At 45.9% G+C, this 23,524-nt stretch overlaps 1 protein-coding gene and 1 long non-coding RNA gene across 9 annotated transcripts in view; one reads left to right on the top strand and one right to left on the bottom strand.

The window, feature by feature from the left end:
* LOC143896803 (uncharacterized) overlaps positions 1 to 23,524 on the bottom strand; it is a 216,227-nt gene that overhangs the window by 67,798 nt on the left and 124,905 nt on the right. The window lies entirely within an intron of this gene.
* The window catches only part of Bi (T-box transcription factor bifid), an 87,317-nt gene continuing 81,711 nt past the window's right edge, over positions 17,919 to 23,524 (top strand). For all 7 annotated transcript variants that reach the window (XM_077404842.1, XM_077404845.1, XM_077404843.1 and 4 more), the window contains exon 1: positions 17,919 to 20,086. In XM_077404842.1, coding sequence (XP_077260968.1) covers positions 19,345 to 20,086 — 742 coding nt within the window. In that variant the 5' untranslated portion in view covers positions 17,919 to 19,344. The remainder of the gene's footprint in view (positions 20,087 to 23,524) is intronic.

Below are 23,524 nucleotides of genomic sequence, written 5' to 3'. Positions count from 1 at the left end.
CGTGACGCGCACCCGTGCGCCCGCGTGTGTGCGTATAGGTATAGGCATACGCGGCGGCGTATGGGTTACCCCGGGATCGATGTTTCCTCCTTCATCCCCGGTATCGGGATGTAGTTCGTGCGTAAAAACCAACCCCAAAGATCTTGTCCCCTATAGCTCTCCATTCCACTCCGCGTTTTGTCCGCGTTGCTTTTTTTCTCTTGGATTCCGTCGCGCGAAAATTTAGAGTCCACGAAATTCTCGGACATTTTTTATCTCCCCCTGACCTCTCGGAGGTTTCCACAAACTTGCGCCTGACGTTGCGCTTTTTCGAGTTTTACAAGCGGAAGTAGAGAAATAGTGACCTAATTCTCCTTTCTTGTGAACGTGCTAGTACCCCGGAGGTAAAATTTCCCTGAGACAAAGTGGAAAACTTGATCTCAATTTGTAGCGTAATTTCGATAAACAGCGACAATATTTTTTTTTAACGGCCATCAATCATTATCTTGAGGTCCAAGAAGTAAGTAGCTGATTTCGATAGAATTCTTTTCTATTTTAATTTCTATTGCATTTTTGTGCGCAGCGTAAAACGCGATGTAAAATTAGATCGCGCCGCGGGATTACTTTTATCCTCTCTCGACTTGATGTTTTGTACATATAGTATTATTCAATGCCGAGATCTCATTGGACCAAGAACTCGGTCGGACGGTCGGACGCTCGTCGTCGTTTTGCCGGCCACGAATTCCGCGGAAAACCCTCGGGCGAAACCTCAACAAAAGTTTCACAGTCGAGGAGCCAGCGACAATAGGAAGAGCAGAACACGGGAACGATTTAGCGCTGAATGCGGATGTGACTAATTTTCTGGGTTGTCCACACAACCTACCGTTTAAATCTTCCCCCATCGGGCGGCGTCGAGAAAACGTTAGTCGACGCTCCAAGCAGCTCGGTTGCCGTTGCCAAATTAACGGAACTTCTCGTTCTCGTTTATCAGACAAAATGTATAGTAATTTGTGCGAGGTAATCCAATCGTATGTTTGAAAAGAAACAAAAAAAAAAAAAAAGAAAGAAGCGGGCTTCAACGTAAAATTGGTCAAAGATCGTGTAATTTACACGAATGACGGTAATCCAAGGAGAATATCCGCGTATAGAGATATTAAATCGTGAAGAGAAGTGCATCTGGTTGAATACTTTTTTTTGTAACATCTGCTGTTTAATATCAGTGTCAGATGAAAAATGCCTCGCCGGATGTTGAATGCGAGCGCGAATCTCGCGCTGCACGCCAATTAATACGGATCTGGTCTAAGGTTAATGAAATTCCCGGTGCCGATTTCCCGTGCTCTTTCCGACATTCTGAATTGCCAGTTCCGTGCTTCTTCCTGCTCCGAGAGTATGCGCGCGGTATAATGATACGGAGGTACACGTCAACGGAGTAAAGCTGAATTAATGACAGACGTCGAAGAAGAGCCGTGGAAACACAGGCTACGGTTTCACAATGGCCGAGGTGCAGGTTATAATGCGAATGGCAGTTATGTATCGCGGTAGGAGTGCCCGGGATAATAAGGGGTTGTTGCCAGTAGCGGTGTTGCATATATGTGCGGAAAAGGGGGAGAGATTCTACGCGACACTACGCACACGGCCCAGATATGTATTTGCTGCGTGAACGTACTTTCGAAATTTTAAATTGTTTTTTGTCGTGATTAATGTAACACTTAACAATCTGAAACACAAATGGAGTTTGTTGCAACACACGATGATAGAAAATATTCTATAAATATATACGTCTGTGTCATATAAACAAATTAATTCTGATGTGAGTATTTTAGAAGAAAAACTGATAAATTTTTATTTATATTTATTTTGTTAGTTTTGTCTTTTACATGTCGTAAATATTGTTTTACAAAAGAAAGAGAAAAAATAAAGGAAATCTAAAAAAAAATATGTAAAAGGAAATATAAAGCCACATTTTTTTGAAGAATTTGGTAAACTGATATATATACATGTGCTAAGTTAATTAATTCAGAGCGTGAAAAATTTGCGTTGCGTGCGTGCTCGTGTATTTTAAAAGTAATTACCCCACGAAAATTAAAATGTATTCCAGATTAATCCGACGAAAGCGTGGCGTTGCAGGGGTTTGGAAGTAATCCCGAAGGCGCGTCTGTTTACATTCGGCGAGCGTACTACGTTTGAAGCGGGTAACAAGGGAAATTCTCGAACGTCGGAAAAGTATATGCATATATGCATATATGCACATACGCGAAATACTCGAAACAAAAGATCACATGCATACACGGTCAAACTATTTTTGCCGCGCTGACGTCATGCATTTATTACGCGAAAGTAACGAAAACAGAGAATGAAAATTCTCCAACAATTCGTATTAGTATATCGATCATTGACGGCAATTAACGACAATTTTATTGCGCGAATTCACGCGGTGTCCCAAGCGTCGAAAACGGATCGCGAATAATTATTTGAATGCGATTGAAATTTCGCGTTTTCCGCGGTGGCGGTCGCGAGGAAATGTCGACTGACATCGATTGTACGTCAGAAATTTGATGCGATCCGCGGCGGCTCGCTCCCATCCGGGCATTCCGCGCGTGCCGTGTAATTTATAATTTTCATGAAATATTCACACGCGTCGCTCGCGAATACCGTCAAAACCGCGGTACTCGCGGAACTTTGCGAATCTCGCGACTCTGCGAGCGCTGCCGAAAAAAATCGCTCATTCCCGTTGTATCGCGCCGGGAGTTTTCGGCATTAATTAAACGCGAGCGCGTAACACAAATCTCACCTCTCTCGGCTCACAATACGCGGCTCGGCTTGAATCCGTTCGATGGTATCGATGAAACGATAGATGGATTTTCATGGATTCCATTTTCTAACTAAGCATGCTTTTCATGATGGAATATACTTCACGAATGTCTTACAGAAATATTATTGCTATTATTCGCAATTTATGTAATGACGTGATGTGATTAAATAACATTAATTTGTAAAAATTTATGAGACATGAAAACATCTATATTCAAGCGCAGTGAAATACGCGAGTAAATCGATAAAGAAATAGAAATTAACGAGTGATGATTGCAGAATAATAATAAGTTCCACAAACCGTGATACCGCGATGATCGTTAATGATAATTGTCTCTCTTGCACTTTTAAAATTCTAAAAAAATGGAAATTTCAAATTAATCTACTCTACTGAATATAATATTAAATAAAATTTAATTATATGTAGGTGAAACGATAATTTTTTAGGACCTCGATATATAGCGACTCATGGACCGCTAATTCAAGTGTAAAATATTCCCAACGTGATAATCGTTCGCATTCGCATCTATTAATTAAATATTTACGATATCGATCGCGTTCATCAGCGCAGCTCGCCGGCGCGCTTTCATGGCGCGACATGAATCGAGAGGTCGAGTTTCCGACCGATTCCGGGGATATCGGGCTCGGGGGGACGGTCGGCCGGCCAAATTTCCATTGGTGCTCACCTCAGGGGTGGTTTTTGGCCGAGCTGCCCTGAAGAAAGGGCCCCTTCGCACACGACGGCACAAAACGCTTCGCGCTAATACGCACGTACGGTTGGGCACGACGCTAGAAAACCCACCCCTCGGGAAAAAAAAACGCGTCGCTCATAATGGAAGCGGAGCCACCCCTCCTGCCTCCTCTATCCGCCCTTCCGCGACCCCCTTTTATACTGACGGTGGTGCACGCGTGTGCCATTGGGAATTTCCGAAATATATATCCCCGTGCGTCCTATTGTCGGGCGAAGAATGGCCGGAATTTCATAGTTTCCTCCATCTTTTCCTACGTTTTCACAAGCGGCGCGAGGGAGATCGTATTTCGGGCTCTCTCTTTACGACGCGGTGTGTGTGGTGTGTGCCCCTGCTCTCCACGTCCGGGCTTTTTCCTTCGCGATTTTCCTCTCGCTTTACGAATCAGCTTTTCGCAGGCGTATCGAGGCAAAACGTATATGTAATGATATAAAAATCGTGGTACACTTTTGTAATAAAGAAAATGTCGTAAGTGAAGTTTCCCTCACGAATGCTCCGAACAAATTCGAGTGCAGTTTGAGTGGCCATTGTGGTGTGACTCGTCGCACGTCTTGAGTCTGGATATTTTTTTTGACGCAGCTCTCGATTCTTATATTATACGCAGCAGGTGCGGAAGAGATTTTGTAAAACTCATTTTGTCAAAGTATTTATCTTTGTTCAATCAGGAATAAAAATAATGAGTAGCGAAAAATATTTATAATTTTAGCTAACGAATGATTAAACGGTTCGAAAGAGACGTATAGCGCTCGCTGCAGTGACTTCAACCACTGGCATTTTCTCTCACGGTATGTATATAGGGACGGAATTCCTTGCAGTGACAGTACGCGCCGGTTCGATTGGCGGAGAGCACTGCGAATGGAGAGACTCTTTAATTTATTTAGATGCCGAGAGCGCACGTTCGCGTCGTTCTCCGTACGCGTATAGAGGTTATAGATAAGGTTTCCAGCCGTATAAGTGGAAAGGGTTTAAACGGGTGCATCGCAACCTGCAAATGGACGGCAATCTTCGCTGTGGAAACGGCCAACAGTAAACCGGCGAAACTTTGGCAAACTTACAAACACGTCATTTAAAATACAGCTCGCCGCGAAACGACGAAACGCCCCCTTGTCTCTCCCACGTGTTGGATTTAGCGCGGATTGATTATCTGACGACAGTAAGTACAAAAGTCTGTCGAAATACAGGACGTAGAACGGGCAAAAACTTTGTCCCCTTGATAGTTGATATCATGTATTACATTATAATTTTGCGCTTTGGAGTACCTGCGGTAAAAGTTAGCAAGTCTGTGTACAGCGAACAAAACTACTAAGCAAAACTTTTGTGGAAATAATATTTAAATTACTATCTCTTTATAGCTATCTTATATATGCGCGTACAAATAAACGCGTCGATAAAAAATCGCAAAGAAGCATCAGCGCAACGAACGCACGAAGATTTTGCCAGAAAATACTACATTTGTACCTATTCGAAGTATTCCAGATTTTTGAATAATTGAATAAATACTCCCGCAGTGCTGCGGTTGTTATCGCGATCGGAATCAGGAATGCGTAACTATGCGCACTTTCGCGATACGCGGAACTCCGCGCCAGAATTCTGCTCCATATTCGGACGACCCGCGTGGAGCAAATCGTCCGTCGATTCCGCCGGCTCGCAAAGTTCCAGTCGCTTAAACCACGGTGGCTGGGAGTCCGCCGCAGTCCTAACGTGTCCTCGTTCGTTCGTGCGAATTCCGTGACTTAAACTAGAGCACGTCTATAGCTGAACGACGTTTGCTCCGCGAACTGTTGGCCACACGAGGCAATCAACTTCGGTAGGTCGCTATACCGACGTTTTTTTCACGTATTTTCGATCGCCAGTCCTCTTCTTCTACCCCATCGAAACGTTGCAAGGTACATTATCCGTCAATAAAAAACGTCGCGTTGCGTGGGTCGTAAAGTCGTGTGTCACTCTTCTGAAATTCTCATTTCTTTTCCCTTCGCACGTGTGCACACCTATAACCAAGGTTGTACCTGTCCCATCCGAAGAGATCTCGCGTGGGTACGTCGCGGATATTTAAATATCATTTTATCATCGTCACAATTTATATGAATAACCTGTCGTGTTATGTAAATTTGGTCTATAGTGCCATTTTTACTTTCACGGCTTTCTTATCACGGACAAAATATATTTATAGGAGCAATTAAAATTGTATTATTGTGCATCTGGCATACAGAAATAGAATAAAATTTCATTAACGCTATTTCTCTGTTCGTCTATTCTGTGTTAATAAAAATTACATATGTTAATGAATTTTATAAATGTCTTAAGTGCGTGGAGGGAAATGATAGACGCGCTTAGACTTCCGGTATCCGTGGGGGCCCATATTAGTGTGGCGTACACACGTATACGTCCTTCGTGGATGTGGGAAGGTCTTGGCAGATCAATTAAATTTTCACGACGGAGGAGAGACGGGTCATTACGGCGCGACATACCACGACAAAAGAGGCCGTGGCGGGCTAGGCCGCTGCTACGTGCGATATTGAATTATCGATGAGTGTCGTGCGTTTGGATATTCATGTGTTAGCGGCAAACGGCAACATTATGTCCGATGAACGACCGAACGAGTTCCCTCGTATTGCTCTGTCACGTTCAGCGCCGCCCAATGGCCATTTTTCACGAGGCAGGCCTGGGTTAATATTTTGCGGGATCCACCGTGCAGATTCATTCGTTGTGACAGTCTCAGGTAATATCCTGTTCGAAGCGAGGCATATAGGGTATCGAAGCGCTAATCTGTAGTGAATAAATTTCAATTCTATTTTGCAATTTCTTTTACGCCACGAGATGTACTATTTTTTTTATTTTTTTTATTAATATGCACTTAATATACAATCTCTTATTATGTCACGAGGAATAATCGCATCATCGAAATCCTCGTAGGGTTTTATGCCCCACCGAACGTTTCGTCCGACGAATCTTGAGAACGCTCTTAGGCGTTAAATCGTAGCGGTGGCGATCCAAGAGACCGCGGCGTAATCCGATCTGAGAAATCTATGTCGATAGGGCAATAATTAGGCTGCTTAAAGACGGGGAGGCAGAAGCAGGCAAGAAGGAGTTCTCGTGTACAGAAAGCGCCGCCGCCTCTGTCTCTCGAGCCTCTTCCTTTCTTTCCGCGCGCGCTGCCAAAAGGAGGGTCCGAAGGGACGACGAGAGGACAGTCGCCGTGGGTACGCCGCGTTACCCTTTCATCCCTTTCGAAGGCGCGCACCGCCGTGAATAGCCCAACTAGAGATCCGGGAGAGCACGAGCAGATTCTAGCGTGCCCTCTTCTTCTTCCTTCATCTTCTCCTACTCTTTCTGCTTAACACGCATGAAGCGCACATATCCTCTTTCTTGAAAAAAAAGGAGATGCAGAAAAACAATCCCAGAAGCGCTGCACTCGTACACGCGTGTCGCCGCCACCGCCGCCGCCGTCGTCATCGTCATAGTCGTGGTTGTCGGTTGGCAGCCTGACGTCCCTGTGAACCATACTTCGGGCCCGGTACTTTGGAACGGAGGAAGAGGACCGACGGAATCGAGGGGAGGACTTCTCTCTCTCCGGTATAATGGCGGCTTCGACACAAGGCCCCAAAAGAAACCCATAGATATCGCATTGCGCGCCCGGGACTGACGGGACAAAACAGCTTGGACCACGAGACAACGAGCGGGGCCGGGCGGTGGCGGGGATGAAGGGGCTCTGGAGGTCTCTCGCGAGTTTCGTAAACCAACGAGCGAGAAGAGGGACGCGGCATCGAAACGGAAACGGACAGAAGAGAGTAGGACGATAAATCGGACGATAGTCTGCGTATGAGAGCGGCTGAGATGAAGGTGGAGAAGATGGAACGACGATAGTTGCGAGCGGTGTTTTCGTGTCACGGGGCATCGCTCGCCGATATCGGCAGCAGAGGCAGACGCGAGAGAACTCGCGGGGCCCTCCTCGCGTGCCGATCCATTATAATTAACCATTAACGTTTCCTCTAACACTTTGGGCTGAATGCCACGAAAGGGGGCCAGCGCCGTTTTTCCGGGGATACTTGGAGAATTAAATTTTTATGATCGTAACGATTCGTTGGCATCAAATCGCGATCGATCGCTTCAAATTGCCTCGACAATACATTCGTCTGATATATTTTTCTCTTTCCGACGTCAATTACGTTGTTTGTGAAGTATACTAATGTAATCAAGGGCCGTTACTAAACAATAGAAAATTTTATTTGTCATCACATGGGAAAGCAACCCTATGTGTCACACGTCACGCAGTCACGATCGATGTCGGAAAGGATCGCGCGTGTCGCGATGTTACCACCGTAAACATAGGCCGACGTTATTATTTTCTTTAATTATGAATCGGCTTTTCTATGCCGGATCTCTCTGCAATAAAATTATCCTACTGTTTTCCCTGCCGTGTACCACGCACCGGACGAAACCCGACGGTGACAGTACCGAGATAGTACCGAAGGGTGAATAGCAAAGTTGTCGTCGGTAAACTATAGCTTACTTGCATAGGTAATCAGTTTCTAAATAAAAGTCAAGTCGATGAAATGGCGATCGTGCATACGTATTCCCCATACGTGTTGCGCAGCGTTGACATCTCTACGAACTTGAATTACGACACGTAATTCTCTACGGCCGAGGATATCGCGTATGTATGCATGTATATCGGATTTTTTTTTATATCTATATGCGATAAACGAATTATTTTAATTGGCGAAATATCCAATATTATATTTTTGTAAGTTATAATAATAATTTTTTTGAAAAATGTAAGAAAAATTTTAGAATAAAACGCCGTTTATTATTTAATTATAAAAAATTACATAAAAGTATTGAAAATCGTATCAGAGACACAAAATTTACAACTCCTTGTGTGAAGTAATCTAGATTTTGTGCAAAGTAGCAACTGCCACCGCTTTCAGCATGTTACGTTACGAGTATCGTTTCATGCTCAATCGATTTGTCATATTTCTAGATATATACTATACTGATACGCTAAAGCTCACGTCTATTTTAAGATTAGCTGGTAATAGTTAACGAGATATTCTACATATGATTCGTCATACATGTAGGCATCGCCACTTTTATTGTTAACCCGAAGCCCTCGAATGTCAGTCGTGGCTTTTATGCAGGTCGGACAGGTCTGTGGCCTCGTGCTTTTTTTCCACGTTATGTGTACATCTGGAAATATATTTAGAAATTTCGTTATCTTAATGCTTTACAATTTAATACGTCATCGTTTGTGGCCTAACAATGTCAATTTTAGACGATAAATTATATAAAAGTGTATTAAATAGATGTTTTAAAGTAATTTCGCGAAAAGAGAACCTCTCAAAAAACTTTTTTAATACAATTTTCCTGTATGGCTGTATTTATTTTTTATTTATTATTATACTACAATGAATTTCATGTCAGTCATGTCACAGTATAAATCAAGAGTGATGTTAGATGTAAATATAAATTTTTTACATTATAGAATACGCGCGCTTTAAGATGACTTCCAAATTTACTTAACGCGAATTATTTTAAAATTTACGTGCGATAACATAAATGGACGAAGAGTTTCATATGCGAGTTCTAATCAGAATAGAAGACATATCTATAGTCGGTTGGTTTAAACAGTTACTTGGACGATGAGTTAAATGGGCTCTCCACGCGGCGGTACACCTACGGCGAATTCAATCAACTGCATGCCCGATAATTCAATCAATGGCGCGAAGTTGACTCCCGGAAACACAATCGAGTCTCCGCGTTATCGGAAGTGAATTTCGAGTAGAACAATCGTCGCTCGCGCAGCTACATGGGCGGCGAATCGATAATTCGTTGCCGAGATCCGGCGACAGTTAAGCAACATATGCTGTGTTAATTTCGCTGCAATCTATTGGACATAATACCTTGAGACGCACGAAGTGAGTATTAATTATCTAATTAATGGCGAGGCTTCGGGGTACACGCGATTAGCAGATAGTCGCGGTTGTTTGTTCGTCACGCTTTCGCGTTTCCATCAACCAAAAAGTAATGACGATTTCATCACCTGTCTCCCACTACACCACGTAAGATATTATGTTTGATTATTCTTATAATATATGATTAACTATAACTAACTTAATTAATACGTAGCTACTAAAATAACTTATATGGCTAATTATATTTTTTATGACCAGGTTTGGCCAAATCATATACCATTCAAATTTTTATAAATCTTTATTAGATCGTTTGGATAATAAAAATCAAGTAGATATATATCATTTAAAATCTTGATTTACCCCGTATTCGTCGAATCGCAGAGTTGCGAGGTTTCATAAATCGCATTACAGAGAAAACGAATGTACTTGAACGAAGACGCCAAGCCTTCTTGCAAAGCAGTACGAGGCCTATTGTGGAGAGATCCTCGTTTACCAAAACTATCAATTGATGTCAGGGCACAAACAGGGTAACGCGCGGTATAACACACACTCGCAGCTGCACACCCTCGAAACACCGAAATCCAAATATCTCCTCGCCCGTCCATCTGTCGTTGTGTAACGGAACACCGGCTAATAGTATTAGAAATATATATATATCTCGGACTAAACTACCCCTGTCAAACCACTCGATCGAGAATCACCCTCCCGCTTCTGATGGCTTTCCCGCTCTTCTACAGAGTACAGATCGCTACGGTCGCTACGGATTACGTCGGTAAACGTCGGGGTTCGCCGAACGAATCCTGATCTCTCTAGCTTCTTCCACCCCAAAATCTGCTAAACACATCGATGGATCGGCGATATCCCATCGAGGGCCCGACACTCGCCGACCCCGATTTATTATCCAGATCCAGATCCATCGTATTTGTCGTCGCGTGTTAACAGGACGACTGTATTATCCGTATATATCTTACGAGCATCGCATGAATTTAATTTACATATGTTTGCAATTGCGTGTTATTAATCCTTATAAAAATATGGATAGAAAGTTCATTCCTATTTTTATTGCGTCAATTATATATATGCATAATACATAAATGTGTTGCCCTTATGAAACGTTACTAAATCGAAATACCAATTTTACATCAACTGTAGCAACGTTTATTCGAATTATCTGTTCGCGTTGCACGTGAAGTCGATCGTCCGATCTCGGGTTAAGAAGCATAACGTGTAATTGACATCCACGCATTCTTTTTGCTTCTCGCCACTGCATCCCACGTAGCGGCGGAGTCTCGGAATTCGAAAATCGTGACGCCGAGCGCGCCTCGCGCGGGCAGGCGCCGTGGAGACGGCGGATGCCGGTTTTTGTTTGCTTGTTTGTTGTTTGTTCCGGGCGTTTCGTTGCCGCGTCGGTTAGGTACTTGACTCTCCTCTCGCGCGCTCCCGCGTTTTCCATGAACCGGCGATGATCTCCCCTCTCGCTCGCTCGCTCGCTCGCTCGTTCTCTTTCTGTCTCTCCTTCCCTCCTCGTTTCTCCTGTCCGGAATCGATCCGCGCAAATTTACACGCCCGCGGCGCGCTGGAGTGACGTCGGGAATTTTCACTGTCTTTCCACACTTCTAAACCATCGCCGACACCGCCGCAACCTCTCGTCATCTCTTCTCCGGCCCCCCTGTTCCTCTCGTCCTCGTCGACAACGATCACCCCGAGGCAATCCGGCTTTACCCCCGCTCTCGGCGGGGATGGATCGGCATGCCCTCCGATTGTTTTATCCGATTGTTACAGAGCCGCGGGTAACCCCGTCCCATTAAAATACTTAATTGGTTTGTTCCGTGCTCGCGCACAGTTTTCTCTCGTCTATCCGAGCGATGCATCGCTAAGCCTCTATCACTCGCCGTGTGTCTTTTTGTCGAATTTTCTCTAAGGAAAAGCCGCATGTCCAAAGGTGGCGACAAGTACGCGTCGTTTACGCTCCAATTTCAATGCAACTGACGATCAACTGGTATCACGCAACCTTCATTAGTGTCTGCTTCGATTCCCCGACGCGAACAAGTCACTCAAAGCAAGATCCGTAACTGCACGTTCCAGCCTCTCGTGCTCAAAGAAAAGTGCGTTTCTCTTTACGTTAAAGGGTTTTTGGAGCATAATAATATTACATTTGTACAGTGTTTCGCGTATGATTTTATATACACTGGTGGAAAAAATTTGTACTTTTGTGAAAAAATCTGCTGGTTACAATTTTTGGGTAAAGTAATCAACACGTGTGCACATACATGTGTAGATTTAACATATGCCTGCTATGTTAATTGAACTTAACAGATGTAAAATGTAAAAGTATTAAATAAAATAATTTAAAAAATATGTTAAAGTAACACAATTTGAACGTATTTATTAAATGTGTTGAAATATACAAAAAAAAGAGTGTATTGCTTTTACTCTATAACAGAAGTGGGAATGATTCAACGTAAAAGTTACGTTAATTGTACACAATTAACTTTAAATTACGATCAAAATTACATTTTTTTTCTATTGAAATATTAACAGAGTATCGGTGTTACCATTTAACTATCTATATTATGTTAAATTAACACAAAAATTTCAGTGGACCGTTTGGAATATGTGATTTATGTTATATTTGACACAAATTTTCCAACTGTGTACATGTATATTTTGTATACGTTATACACAAATATTTATGTGTATATATATAAAGGTAATTTCTATATTATACGAATAGTACTATGAATAGTGCTTCATGGGTAGTCTACGCGCATACTGGCTCGTGTTTATAACGTCGTCGAAATCTCGAGGAACTCAAGGGATACATATGCTGAGATACGGCGAACGAGAAGACGAAGCTGCTAAGAGCACAAAATTGGCCGCGATACTCCTTCTCGCGAAGAAGCAACCTGCGACTTGATGATTTTGGCGTTAAATTCAGCCGTCAGAGCTTTCAGCTCCGTTCCACCCCGCCTCTGGTCTTGCCACCCCCGCACGAGTTACCCCTCCTATTCTCTTGTCTCTCTCGCGAGTTACTCGCGGGCGAGCGAAGCGACGGTCGTCACGCACATGCTGCAACGACCTTTCGCGTTCAAAAGCTTTGTTTATGGGCCGAGAAGATTTATAGGCTGCGCGCCGATATACATATAGCGAGGTCGGTGTGTTCTATCTGCCTGGAATCTTCGTTCGAAACGTTGGCGAGGAGAAATTCATCTTGCGTATCCAGCTCGCCGAGTTGCTGTTTAGTGAAATAAAAGGCGTCGCGGAACACGATATCCGGTTGTAGGAGATAACTTGAGGATGAGATAGGAAGTCGAGATTGCTGATTTTGCGGACCAAGTTTTAAACCATTGAGTGTCTAAAGAAATATCTAATAGGGGGTAATTTTTTTTAAATATAAAATTTACATCTATATACAATTACATAAATACGGATATCACCGTAGTGCACGATTATACTGAATAAACAAGTAGAGTGAATACGGATATATAATCGTTAATACTCATTACTGTTTGTGTTTCTCGCATTTGCGGATTTATCGCGTATTATACTATATCAACTTTACAATCACGAGAGTCAACATATTTTTTTCTCGCACATATAAATTGTACCGGCTCGCGAAATTCCCCGTCTCCTATACGCAGTTCGTCGGTTTCCAGAATTTCGCAGCCACTGTGGTTAACTAATGCGACTACGCGTATGCGATGGTTCACCGCATCGGGGGAGGAACAAATGGTCTATATCGTGGTGGCGCACTCGCGAACACTGGTTGGTAGGCATCATTAATTACATGCGAGTTATTGGCACTATCAATGTAGCGTTTCAAAGACCGGATGCACTATACATACGCGTACTGTCCACTTCCTGCGGGCGCAATAGCAACGCAATCGAAGACATAATTTGATAGTAATATTATCGCCCAAAGTGAAAAGTTTATATCATTTTGATGAAACAATCTGTGTGCAATGGACACAATTGTGGTTGGAGAAATTTGTTACGTAACATTTTTCGCTACCCTTTATTTTTTTTATAAATGTATGCGTTAGCTCTATAGGTATATATATGATATAGTTTCTCATTTTAACATGCATCTATATATACCTACGTCGATATATCTTACGTCTACATAACTTTATCGTAAATAATATGTTTGTTAGTATACTTTTCCTAACTATATTTTCCCAAGAATCTTGAAGAATCTGTTTAGAATTATTATTTTATGAAGTTTGTGCAATCTCTTAAAGAAAAGTGTGTGTTGTACGTATATGGGCTGCAAAATTGTTTCTGATTATTCATAAAACTACTTGCTTTCCATTGCATACTTTTTATTAAATCGAGACAAATGTTAGTTATTCTTTCTGTGCATTTTGACTATTATTTTAGTTCACAATTGAAATAATATAATGTTAAATAATTTCCTTTAATATTTGTACATTAGAAACAAAATTCAATTTGAACAATTAGAAAAATTCTGTATTTATATGACAATATTTCAGTTTTACTTAAGTTGAACCAGTATACACCATTCTTTAGACCAGGAATCTCATGTTTTTTCGTATATATACTAATATATTAGCCTCTCTATCCTTAAGCCTAGCTTTACAATTTAACTGTTTCGTGGACGCAATTATCTAACGGAGTCTAAATCGCGTTATTTGGCTTGGTGTAATTGTCCAACAAAATCTGCGGTCTTGCGGGACGTTCATCGATTGCACACCGAGCAATACGGACACGGTATACGGGACGCTGTACCAAGTTTCTTCGTGCAAAACTTCAGCCGATCTCCGCACTGACCAACCAACAAAACCACCGCGCGCAAAAAAATCTCACCGTGTATGCTGAGCAAAGTGTGTGCGCGCGCGCTCGTGTAGAGCGGCATTGCTGTGTATGTGTCCTGTCTTTCGTCCTACTCTCATCGTGGTCACGGGATGAATGCCACGCGAGTCTCCGTCCTCGTCTCGCGGACCCCCCACTTCCTCGCCTCGTCGCTCCGCGATTCCGCGCGTCGCGTAAAATTAGTCCCCCCCCACCCACGTGTCGGTGGACGATAGTGGGGAGAACTCAGGCACGTGGGCGGCGTCAAGCCGAACCACGCCCAATCGCGTTGCCCCTTTACCAGCCCGGCGCGCTCGTCAAATGTTTTTCGTCGCGGATTATGACGCGGTCTGCGCGATTATGACCACCTCTCTCTTTCTCTCGCCCGCGCCATCGCTCTCGTTCCATCTTCGTTGCTTCCCCTGACTCCGCGTATCACGCTCGGTGGCTGGATTTTTTTTCTCTCTCTCTTTCTGTCCTCTCTTTTTCTGTCTCGTTTACCCTTATCTTCTCCCTGCCGACGAGGACAAACTTTGCTCTTGCCTCAGCCGTTCGTTACCACGTCGTCTCGGACACGCGAAAAGGCGACTAAACTCCTTCTCTTTCTCACTGTAGGGTTTTTTCGCAATATATGTGTACCCGTGGGATCTTTAGACGCTCTTTCTCTCGCTTTCCGCTTTATGTTTTTTTTTTTTTCGTTTCCTTTATGTTCCACTGCCTCTATCCGATAGCTAATGTATAGTGGCATCGATCGCCGCCGGTACATTTTCCTCAAATCAGCCAAAAAAGAAAGAAAATGAAAAGTCTAGTATGAGCTGTTCACGACGAGTGTTTATGGCTCTATAGTCTATAGCAATCTAGTATGATGGAGTCAAATGAGAACTGGCATGAGGTAAAGTCATGAGAAATATGCAAATTTACACGCTATATTGATAATTGTTACATTAATAACTCAACTAGTGTAATCTTCTATTTAAAAGATATTAATAAATAAAGGAAATTTAAGTTTTAATGTGAACAAATTTAAACTCGCGCAAGTATAAAGTTAAAAACTAACTTGGGAAATATATCTTACATATAGACATAAGTCATTTAAATCAATCAAATATTAAAAAGATCCACATATATCTTGGTACTACACTAATATCAACACTATGAATACTATTTGTATTGTAATATATAAATTATACATGATAAAACTATTGTGTATATTAAAATTTAAAATATAATTGGAGATGAAAGTTTTTAAGCACTAATAATTATTATTTTGTCTTGTGACGCGTAAATCAGAAGAATTGAGTTTATAAGAAGTGCAACGGAAAGGTGCACGTTGCCCAATAATTCACTGCAGAAGCAATAAATAATGAAACAACATGTGATCTCCGCCCCTTTGTTCCAGACGTTTAATCCTCCCGCGTCTCCCTCTCTCTCGCCATATAATTACGATTAAACCGGATCATGGCCCGGCCCAGACTAAATTTTGCTCTGGGCCAACAAAAGAACGACTTCCGATTGACGGTTTCAGCGTGACGGTCACTCTTTACGACGCTCCCGAATAATGCGATTCTGGATATGTAATTCCAGTTCGCGCGGGTAGAAAAGCTCTCGCGGATTTGGCAACACTGTGATGCTTTGGGCGTCTCAGCAACACTCTGCGGCGCGAAGAACGAGCGTCGAGCGTTTCACGATAAAGAAAAAGCGGGAGAGGTTTCGCTGGAAGGAAAGGGTGAAGGGCGGCACCCGCGAGAGACGAGACGGGGGAGGCACAGCGGACGACAGTGACGGTGGAGCGCGAGAGGGGAACGGATTGGGTCACGTGACATCGTGGCGGGGATGTTCGCGGCAACGGTAGGGGTATAGGGGGTGTGGCTATAGGTCTCCTCTCTGTCGCCGCTCCGCTGCCGCTAAAACGGGCGAGGAGCGATCGAGTGCGAGCGAGAAAGACGGAATGAGACAGGGTGAGATTCGTGACGCTGTACCGTGCGAATTTTGGCACGGCTCTCGAAAACTTCTCACTCGCGGTATTTCGCGGAAAACTCGGTGAATTCCTGGCGTAGCCAATTGTATTGCATTACGGTGATGATAAAGTATATTCGCCACGCGGGCGCGCGCGTGATGGAAAGATATATTTACACATACATTTTTTCGGATAAAACGTCGTCAAACTTGGTTTTACACAGATGAGTTATGTGATTTCGTGCATTCTGATTCGCTCGAATAGGAATCTCTGCAATTCCCCGGTTATTTAGAATTCAAAAATACCTCAAGTAATCACATGATGTGATATTATTGGCTAAAATATGACTGCGTGACATATACGTTATGCTATTATTAATTGGAGATATACACCTGTTATCATTGAATTTAAACTTTATTTAATGATAGTTGAAGTTAGAGCGTTAATTTTATCTGGATACTCGGATACTTGTTCAAATTACTCAGAATGTGCTAATAATATATAGGTACCCGCTACGCATATTGCCCGCATTGCTCAAATAATTGAGATTCGCTTATCCACAATACATAAATTTTAATAGTTTTATCATAATAGAGTTATAACTCGAACTATATGTTAAGATTTAATGAAAAATGAATGGATATACAGATGTAAACTTATTGATAATATAGTACATACGTATATATGATAAATATTTTTATATTAAGTAAACCTGTCGATTATTTGAGCAATTTGGATAATTAGTAAAAATTAATAAGTATAGTGTATTTGGGCAGTCGGGTAATTTCTTAGTCCAAATCAAATTTTTGTGTTTTTTTTTTATGAGAAATTGTTTTCTCAACTCGTATTATTTCTAACGGGCAAAAAGTATACAATATTTTATGCTGATCATGTCTCGAAAAGCTTTTCAATTGTCGCAGTTAATTGAAATGCGAAATAATATCTGAGAGCAATAACGTTATTCTTTGATTTACCAAAGGGAGGTGTCGACCAACGTGGCAACTCAGACGCGAATATTCTCTCGCGTCAAATGCGAGAGCGTTAACGTACAGTCGGCGAAGATTCGAGCGAGCTCCACTAACGACACCTCGCGACGTCGGTCGTGGGCCCCCTCCTCCGTATCCCATGCCCCCGCCCTCGTTGGAAGGCAGTGACGCAGGGTGGTGTTAATGGGCGTACTCGCGGTTAACACCCTTAGAACCGTCGTGGTGGGGGCGCACGTCAAGTTCACCGACGACGAGCGAAGAGCGTCGCGAGCGTGTGTAGGTGACGCGGAGCGGTGGGGATAAGTCCGACAGGAGAGGAGACAGGGAGAGCGCGCGAGGGTGCGAGCGAGAGAGCGCGCCGCTGGCTCGAGTAGCGTCGGAAAAGGCGTCGAGTCCAACGCCGCTCGGATTGGCGCCGGAACGCCAATCCGGACTACGAGCGCTCATTATCGCCCGACCGGCTGGTAGGGAGAAGGTGCCGCGAAATTCACCCTCCCCCCACCCTCGCCCGTCGCCGCCACTACGTTTCGTCAGCCCGCGTCTCCGTCTTCGTCACTCTCGCGGCCCGCTTGCGGCCCGCTGCGCTGGTGCCGAGACTGCCGAGTGTGTCGACAGTTGGGGAAGGCCGGGGCCCCCCCCACTCCCGGTGAACCGACGGTCCTAGGGGAAGGGAGGAGGAGCCCCCGCACGGTCTCAGTCTTCGCGTCGCTGCCCTCCAGCATTCACGCCTCCCGCGTCCGTTCCGCGGCGCAGGCACACCGCGGTCTATATACACGCGTGTAACGCACGCATACGGACTCGCGGACCACCCATATACACGCGACCGCCGCGTACACACCGCCCTGAATCCGGACGGGGACTTTAGCACACCAACACCTCCGCGGGAGGTGTGGGGGTGAGCCCCCAGAGTAGGTGTCAATCCTAGCGCTGCTCAGTGACCATCGCGGCGCCACCCAAGTAACACCTTTCGTCCGCTCTTCAGCCCTCGACCGAGAACGTCGTCACCGCCGAGAGAAGTCGTCGAGAGAGAGGAGATAAACTTGCTTCTTTTTATCTGTCCATTTTATCGAATCGTCCTCGCGTCGTCCTCGACGTCGTCATCGTCGACTCACGTCCTTCGCGTCGGATACGCGTGTCGACCGACGCGTCAAGCATTGAACTGAACTATCTTCTCGCCAGGACTCCGTGGTCTTTAAACCTGTCTCGGACGATCAACGCGTGTCCAAACCCATCTATCGCGAGGGACAGTGTCGCGTTTCGAAGCGTCCGAGAGGAACGAAGAGAGAAAAAAGAGAGAGAGGGAGAGACGGGGCACGACGCAGGAAATCGGCGACAGAAGGGGGCCTGCGAACGGGTCGGTGACAAGTGAGTGATTAGTGAACGACGGATCTGCACTATGGTCTAGAGTGACTCGCGGCTAGTGTCTCGACATGGGAGTGACTCTTATACTGAAGATCTATCACGCGGCGTCGGCATAGACGTCCGCTCGCGAGTGCCCCAGCTCCTCGAGAATTCGGAGTGCCAGTGTACCGCTTCGTCTCGGTTCAGATCAGGTGTTCCGAAGGCGGACGGACTCGCTCCTTTCACATCTCGTACATCCTCGCGCGAGTGAATACTCCATTGAATGCAACCTCGCGCTATGGTGAAAGGTCGCTGAAGAGAGAAAAACGTCGGACAGTCCTGCCGGCAGGATCGAGTTGTCCGCGTCGTAAGATGTCGACTAGGCAATATCTGGCAACGCTCAATGAGATGATCGTCGGCGCTTTTCCGCGGCTGGAAATTCGCGCGAAAGAAGAACGCGGGCACTCCGAGGATCGCGATCCACAGTCTTGAAGCGCGAACGCGTGCTCCCCTCGAGAACGCGCGTTCTTGGATATGTGGAGGAACGAGCGCGATCGTTGACCAGGCCGGACAGGCGTACACTCGCGAGGAAGAGCAGCGTCCATCCGTCCGACGGCTCGTGAACGGCTCCCGCGAGCGATCGCGCGCGCGCGCGCGCGCAAATTCGTGGAGTAAGTCGTGGAGTAAGACGCGGCGAGCGAGAGGCGAGAGGCGAGGAGGCGAAGCAACACCCGGGGGAGCAGGTTTGAGTCACTCGAAGAGGAATCTCGCGCGACTCGGCACACCCGCCCGTCTCGATGAGATTCGAACAAGACACAGCGTGCAGGGGTACCCACTGCGCCAGCACTCCGCAACCCTCCGCGCTGCAGCAGCGATCACGGCCCGAGGAGGTGGTGGTGGAGGAGGAGGAGGACTCCTCCGCGAAGGACGTCGACGGTCAACGGCGTAGACTTGGCATAGGAGAATTGGAGGCTAACGTGGTCGAGGGTGCAAATACGGGGCCGCGGGCCGAGGCGGGGGGGCCTGGGATGGCGTACCCCGCGTCAGCGACGGCTCTGAATCAGCACTCGCCCTTCGCAAGCTCGATCGCCGGCGGCACGCCGCCCGCCAGCAACCCGAACGGCCACATCACCGGACCCCTGCCGGCACCGGCGGCACCGCGACCGACGGACTTTAGCGTATCCTCGCTGCTGACCGCGGCGAGCACCCATCCGCCCGGTATTCTGGGCGGCTCGTCGTCGCAGAGCAGCGCTTCCCCGCCACCCGGCGGACCCGGTAGCCCAGCCGCGGCACCGGAGACCCCGCCGCCCTTAGCCGCGAGCGGCCAACGCGACCTGTCGCATCCGTCCTCGGCGGTGGCGGCCGCGAGTTACTTCAGCGCTGCCGCCCTGGCGGCGGCGGGTTTCTATAATCCGGCGGCGCATCTGCCGCCCACCAGCTCGCCAGGACCAACGGCGGCGCATCATCTTCAGACCAAGGCGATACTCGCCGGCGCGCACCATCATCCGCACCTCAACCCCCACGGGATCACGCCGCCAGGTGAGCAGACTGACAAAATGAGCGTTATGTTCCTTAGCAAAAGTGACCTGCGCAAGGTGTGTGTGTGTGTGTGAATACTCGTCTCGTTAAATTCGCCGTCTTCGTCGATCGGCAATCGTGCTCGCGAGATCTGTCGGATTAGTTAGCGCGGTTAATCCTCCGCTTGCGTCCGGTTTCCGTCTCGTGCCGTCATGAGAAAATTCGCGCGACCTAGCTGTTCTGGTGGCCATTTCGCGTAAAGAGTGTGTTCTCGTCGAGGAAAGTGCTCTCGCATTTAATTGATACGTCAGTACGACGAAAGGAAAAGAGAGAGAAAGAGGCGAAAAGAGCCAGCAAGTTTTATGAACCGTACAATAACCGTATGAGCTAAACTGCAAACAAACTTGTTGCGTGCCAACAGTATAATGCCGACGGTGCTTATTTCGGCTGCGGCCTGCGGCCCGCGGGAGACGGTATAGTTACTGGCGCGAGTATTAGGCATGATGATTAGGCAGGTTGCCGGCTCGTTTTTATGGACACGTTTGCTTTCCCCGGTTTTCACGTAGCCGGCGTATCACTTTCTGCGGCTTTTTACCTTCGACTAGCGCTCTTTTGTCTCTACTTCTGCCGTTTCATCCATAAAATGGAAGACAAATCGCGCATAGATTTATAAATATTCTTCGTATGTTCGTATTCCAAGTTCGACTTTCTGTGTACCTTTTCGGTGAGATGTTCGAGCCGCGCGACATCGCGGACGAACTGAACGGTAAGGTCGGCAAGAGCCGCCGGTCTCGAGTTCTCTCGTCAGCCGGAAATCGACGTAATAATCGTTCGGCATTTCGAACGCACACGAGCGCATCTTGTTGGTCTGGCGCGGTGCCCATTGTCGCCGCCGGAAACGCGCATGTTTTTCGGAAGGACGCACGTTTGTGACAGGCTGGAAGTCTCTCGTTTGTCACTCATGTCGTTTCGTTTCGTCTCGCGGGCCTTACGCAACATCCTGATCGCGCGCCACGGCCTGGCGGCGTGCGATGTCAAAGCGCGCGACGGCGACGACCGCACGGAAGAAGAACGGCGTATGAAATATTGCGGGCGTTTCTGTCCGCCGCGTCGCCGCGTCGGCCGCTCCGAGGAGAAACGCCGCGTTTTCTCGAGAGATCTCTGGTTCACGCGTCTCTCTTTCTCCCCCTCGTGCGCGATACTGCGCAATAATTAGATCTCGCATCTCGCGAACGGCGGCCATTGTTAATTCGCGCGACGATAAAGCCGACGTGGCCCGCCGCTATTGATATTAAATGCCACTAATTAAAGACAGTTTATTACCTTGTTTGCCGAGTCGTTCGGTGCCATTATAAAGATTGGCACTAATGTCACGACATTTGATTCTGCGCGCGACCAATCGGCCGCTAATTGTTTTCTCAGTAATATTTATTCCACGCAATCCACGCCCGAGAGAAAGAGAGAGAAATGTCGCCGAAAGTGTCGCCAATGGCCCGACGCCGGCTTATCTGTTGTTTTTCAATGGAGAATCTCGCGTGAAAGTCATCGGAGTCGCGGCTACGATGGCCCGACTCGTCACAAATCGCGTCAAAATGAGGGGATTATCCTCGGTGAATGGGAAAGTATTCTGAGAATAGTTCGCAAATATTTTTTTTGCGTGAATAAACGCTTGTCAAATATCTCGAGATTGTGTTTCTCCTCTCGTGCATTTCTAGTCGAAAAATTAATTAGAATTTATCGAGTCATGTGGATAGACACTTCAACTTCTTTTTGCGAACACTTAAAGCGAAAATATAATGAATTTTGTTTCCCCCGAAGTGAGAACACTAGCGTGGTTTCTTTAGCTTTCGGAAAAAAGCTGCCAATCATCATGGGAACGTAATTCATGTCGATATCCGCGAACTGACGTGAGAAGTATTCGAATCGCACCCGATCAGCGATCACAATAACATCGCCGAGAAAAGGCAGCGCGACTCTAACGCGGTGGAAAGAAAAATGCGATTGGCGTACATGGCTGGCAATACATTACTATTTAGACAGCGATAGTGTAATCGATCTGGCATATCTCCGGTGTTAAATGAGCGTCGATGCGAACGTGGAGCGCGACTCGGTACCTCGACATTACTTTCAAAATGTATTGCTTTTCGTATGCGTTTTCCACCGACGAATGACACAACATGCGGATATGCAAAAATGTAAGTCATTTTGCAGAAAAGTGTCTCGAAAAAAAAGTCGATGACGCAATACGCGAGCGAAACGAGTCCAAGTCCAACATATATGCATAATTTTGTAAAATTTTTTAAGAGTTTTGGAATTGTTTCCGTAAAATAAAAAAGTTATGAGCTTTCTATTAGCGTACGAAGAGCGGATTAGAAAAAGGAAACGCGACACGAAAGCGCTCTTTACCTTTTACGTTCGCTTTTACTTTGTGGCAGTAATAACAGCGGGGTGCGACGTCGTCTGCAAATGTCGTGCCAGGTGCGTGAAAAAAAAAAAAAACAATCGGAAGGACGATTTCCAAAGCCGACAACGTGCTCATCGCTCGTCCCCGTCTTATCTGACATCGCATTATTACGCGCGTCCACCTCATCCGCTACAACTAGTTATTCCCTTCGTTAGGCTAAATGATGAATTAATTCCCGACGCCGGTAAGTATAGGCACGCGTTACCACGTTGCCGGCTAGACAATTTAGCTTCTGCGGACGCGTACAGCTCTTTCACTTGCTTATAATAACGTTTTACGATCGAATATATTGAACGAAAAATTTTCCGAGAAAAACTAAACAATACAACGTTTAAATCGACAAATATACTTTGTCTGACGAAAGTATTTTAATGTGTTTCCTTCCAATTAAAGCGAAACGACGTTTAAAATTAAAACGCGGTTGATTTAATAAAATTTGAAAGCGGAGCTGTGCTTTGTTTTCATCTTTATTTGTAGTCGTGACGCGCAGCGCGGCGACGCGACGATCCCCTCGAGTGACGCGAAGCCGTTGGCGTCGGCGACGTCCTCGCGGTTCATCGCAATGCCCGATCGTCGGGCCAGGATACAACGGCGATCTGTCATCTGTTATTGTGCCTCTTTCCCGTCATTTTTCGAAACGGTACGGCCGGCGCGGCGCGACGTCGGCGCTCGTCCATGGCAGCGTCCTCTCTTCCTCTTTTCTAGTCGGGCTCGCGGCCAACTGACCATACCATAAGGTAGTGGCGATTAATCTTTCCAAGGGCATGCCCGACGTTCCTTGCATTCGAAATTCGGGACGCGTGTACGTGCGCGCGCGTAACCCGTGTACCCCGAGCGAGGAGAAAACGACCGCGTCGGCGACGGGAGGGAGTGGAGGGTGAGAGACAGAGAGACAGAGGAAAAAAAAGAAGTTAGATATGCAAAAAGGAAAGTGAGATGTATGTACGTTTTATTTTTGGCGGATGTAACGACGCGGCGACAGCTTGGACGAGAAA

This window comes from Temnothorax americanus, unplaced genomic scaffold (assembly GCF_048541705.1).
Source record: "Temnothorax americanus isolate GAGA-0224 unplaced genomic scaffold, ASM4854170v1 Scaffold2, whole genome shotgun sequence".
Lineage (NCBI taxonomy): Eukaryota > Metazoa > Arthropoda > Insecta > Hymenoptera > Formicidae > Temnothorax > Temnothorax americanus.
Note: the sequence above shows the minus strand (reverse complement) of the source record. Positions and strands in the feature narration are given on the sequence as shown.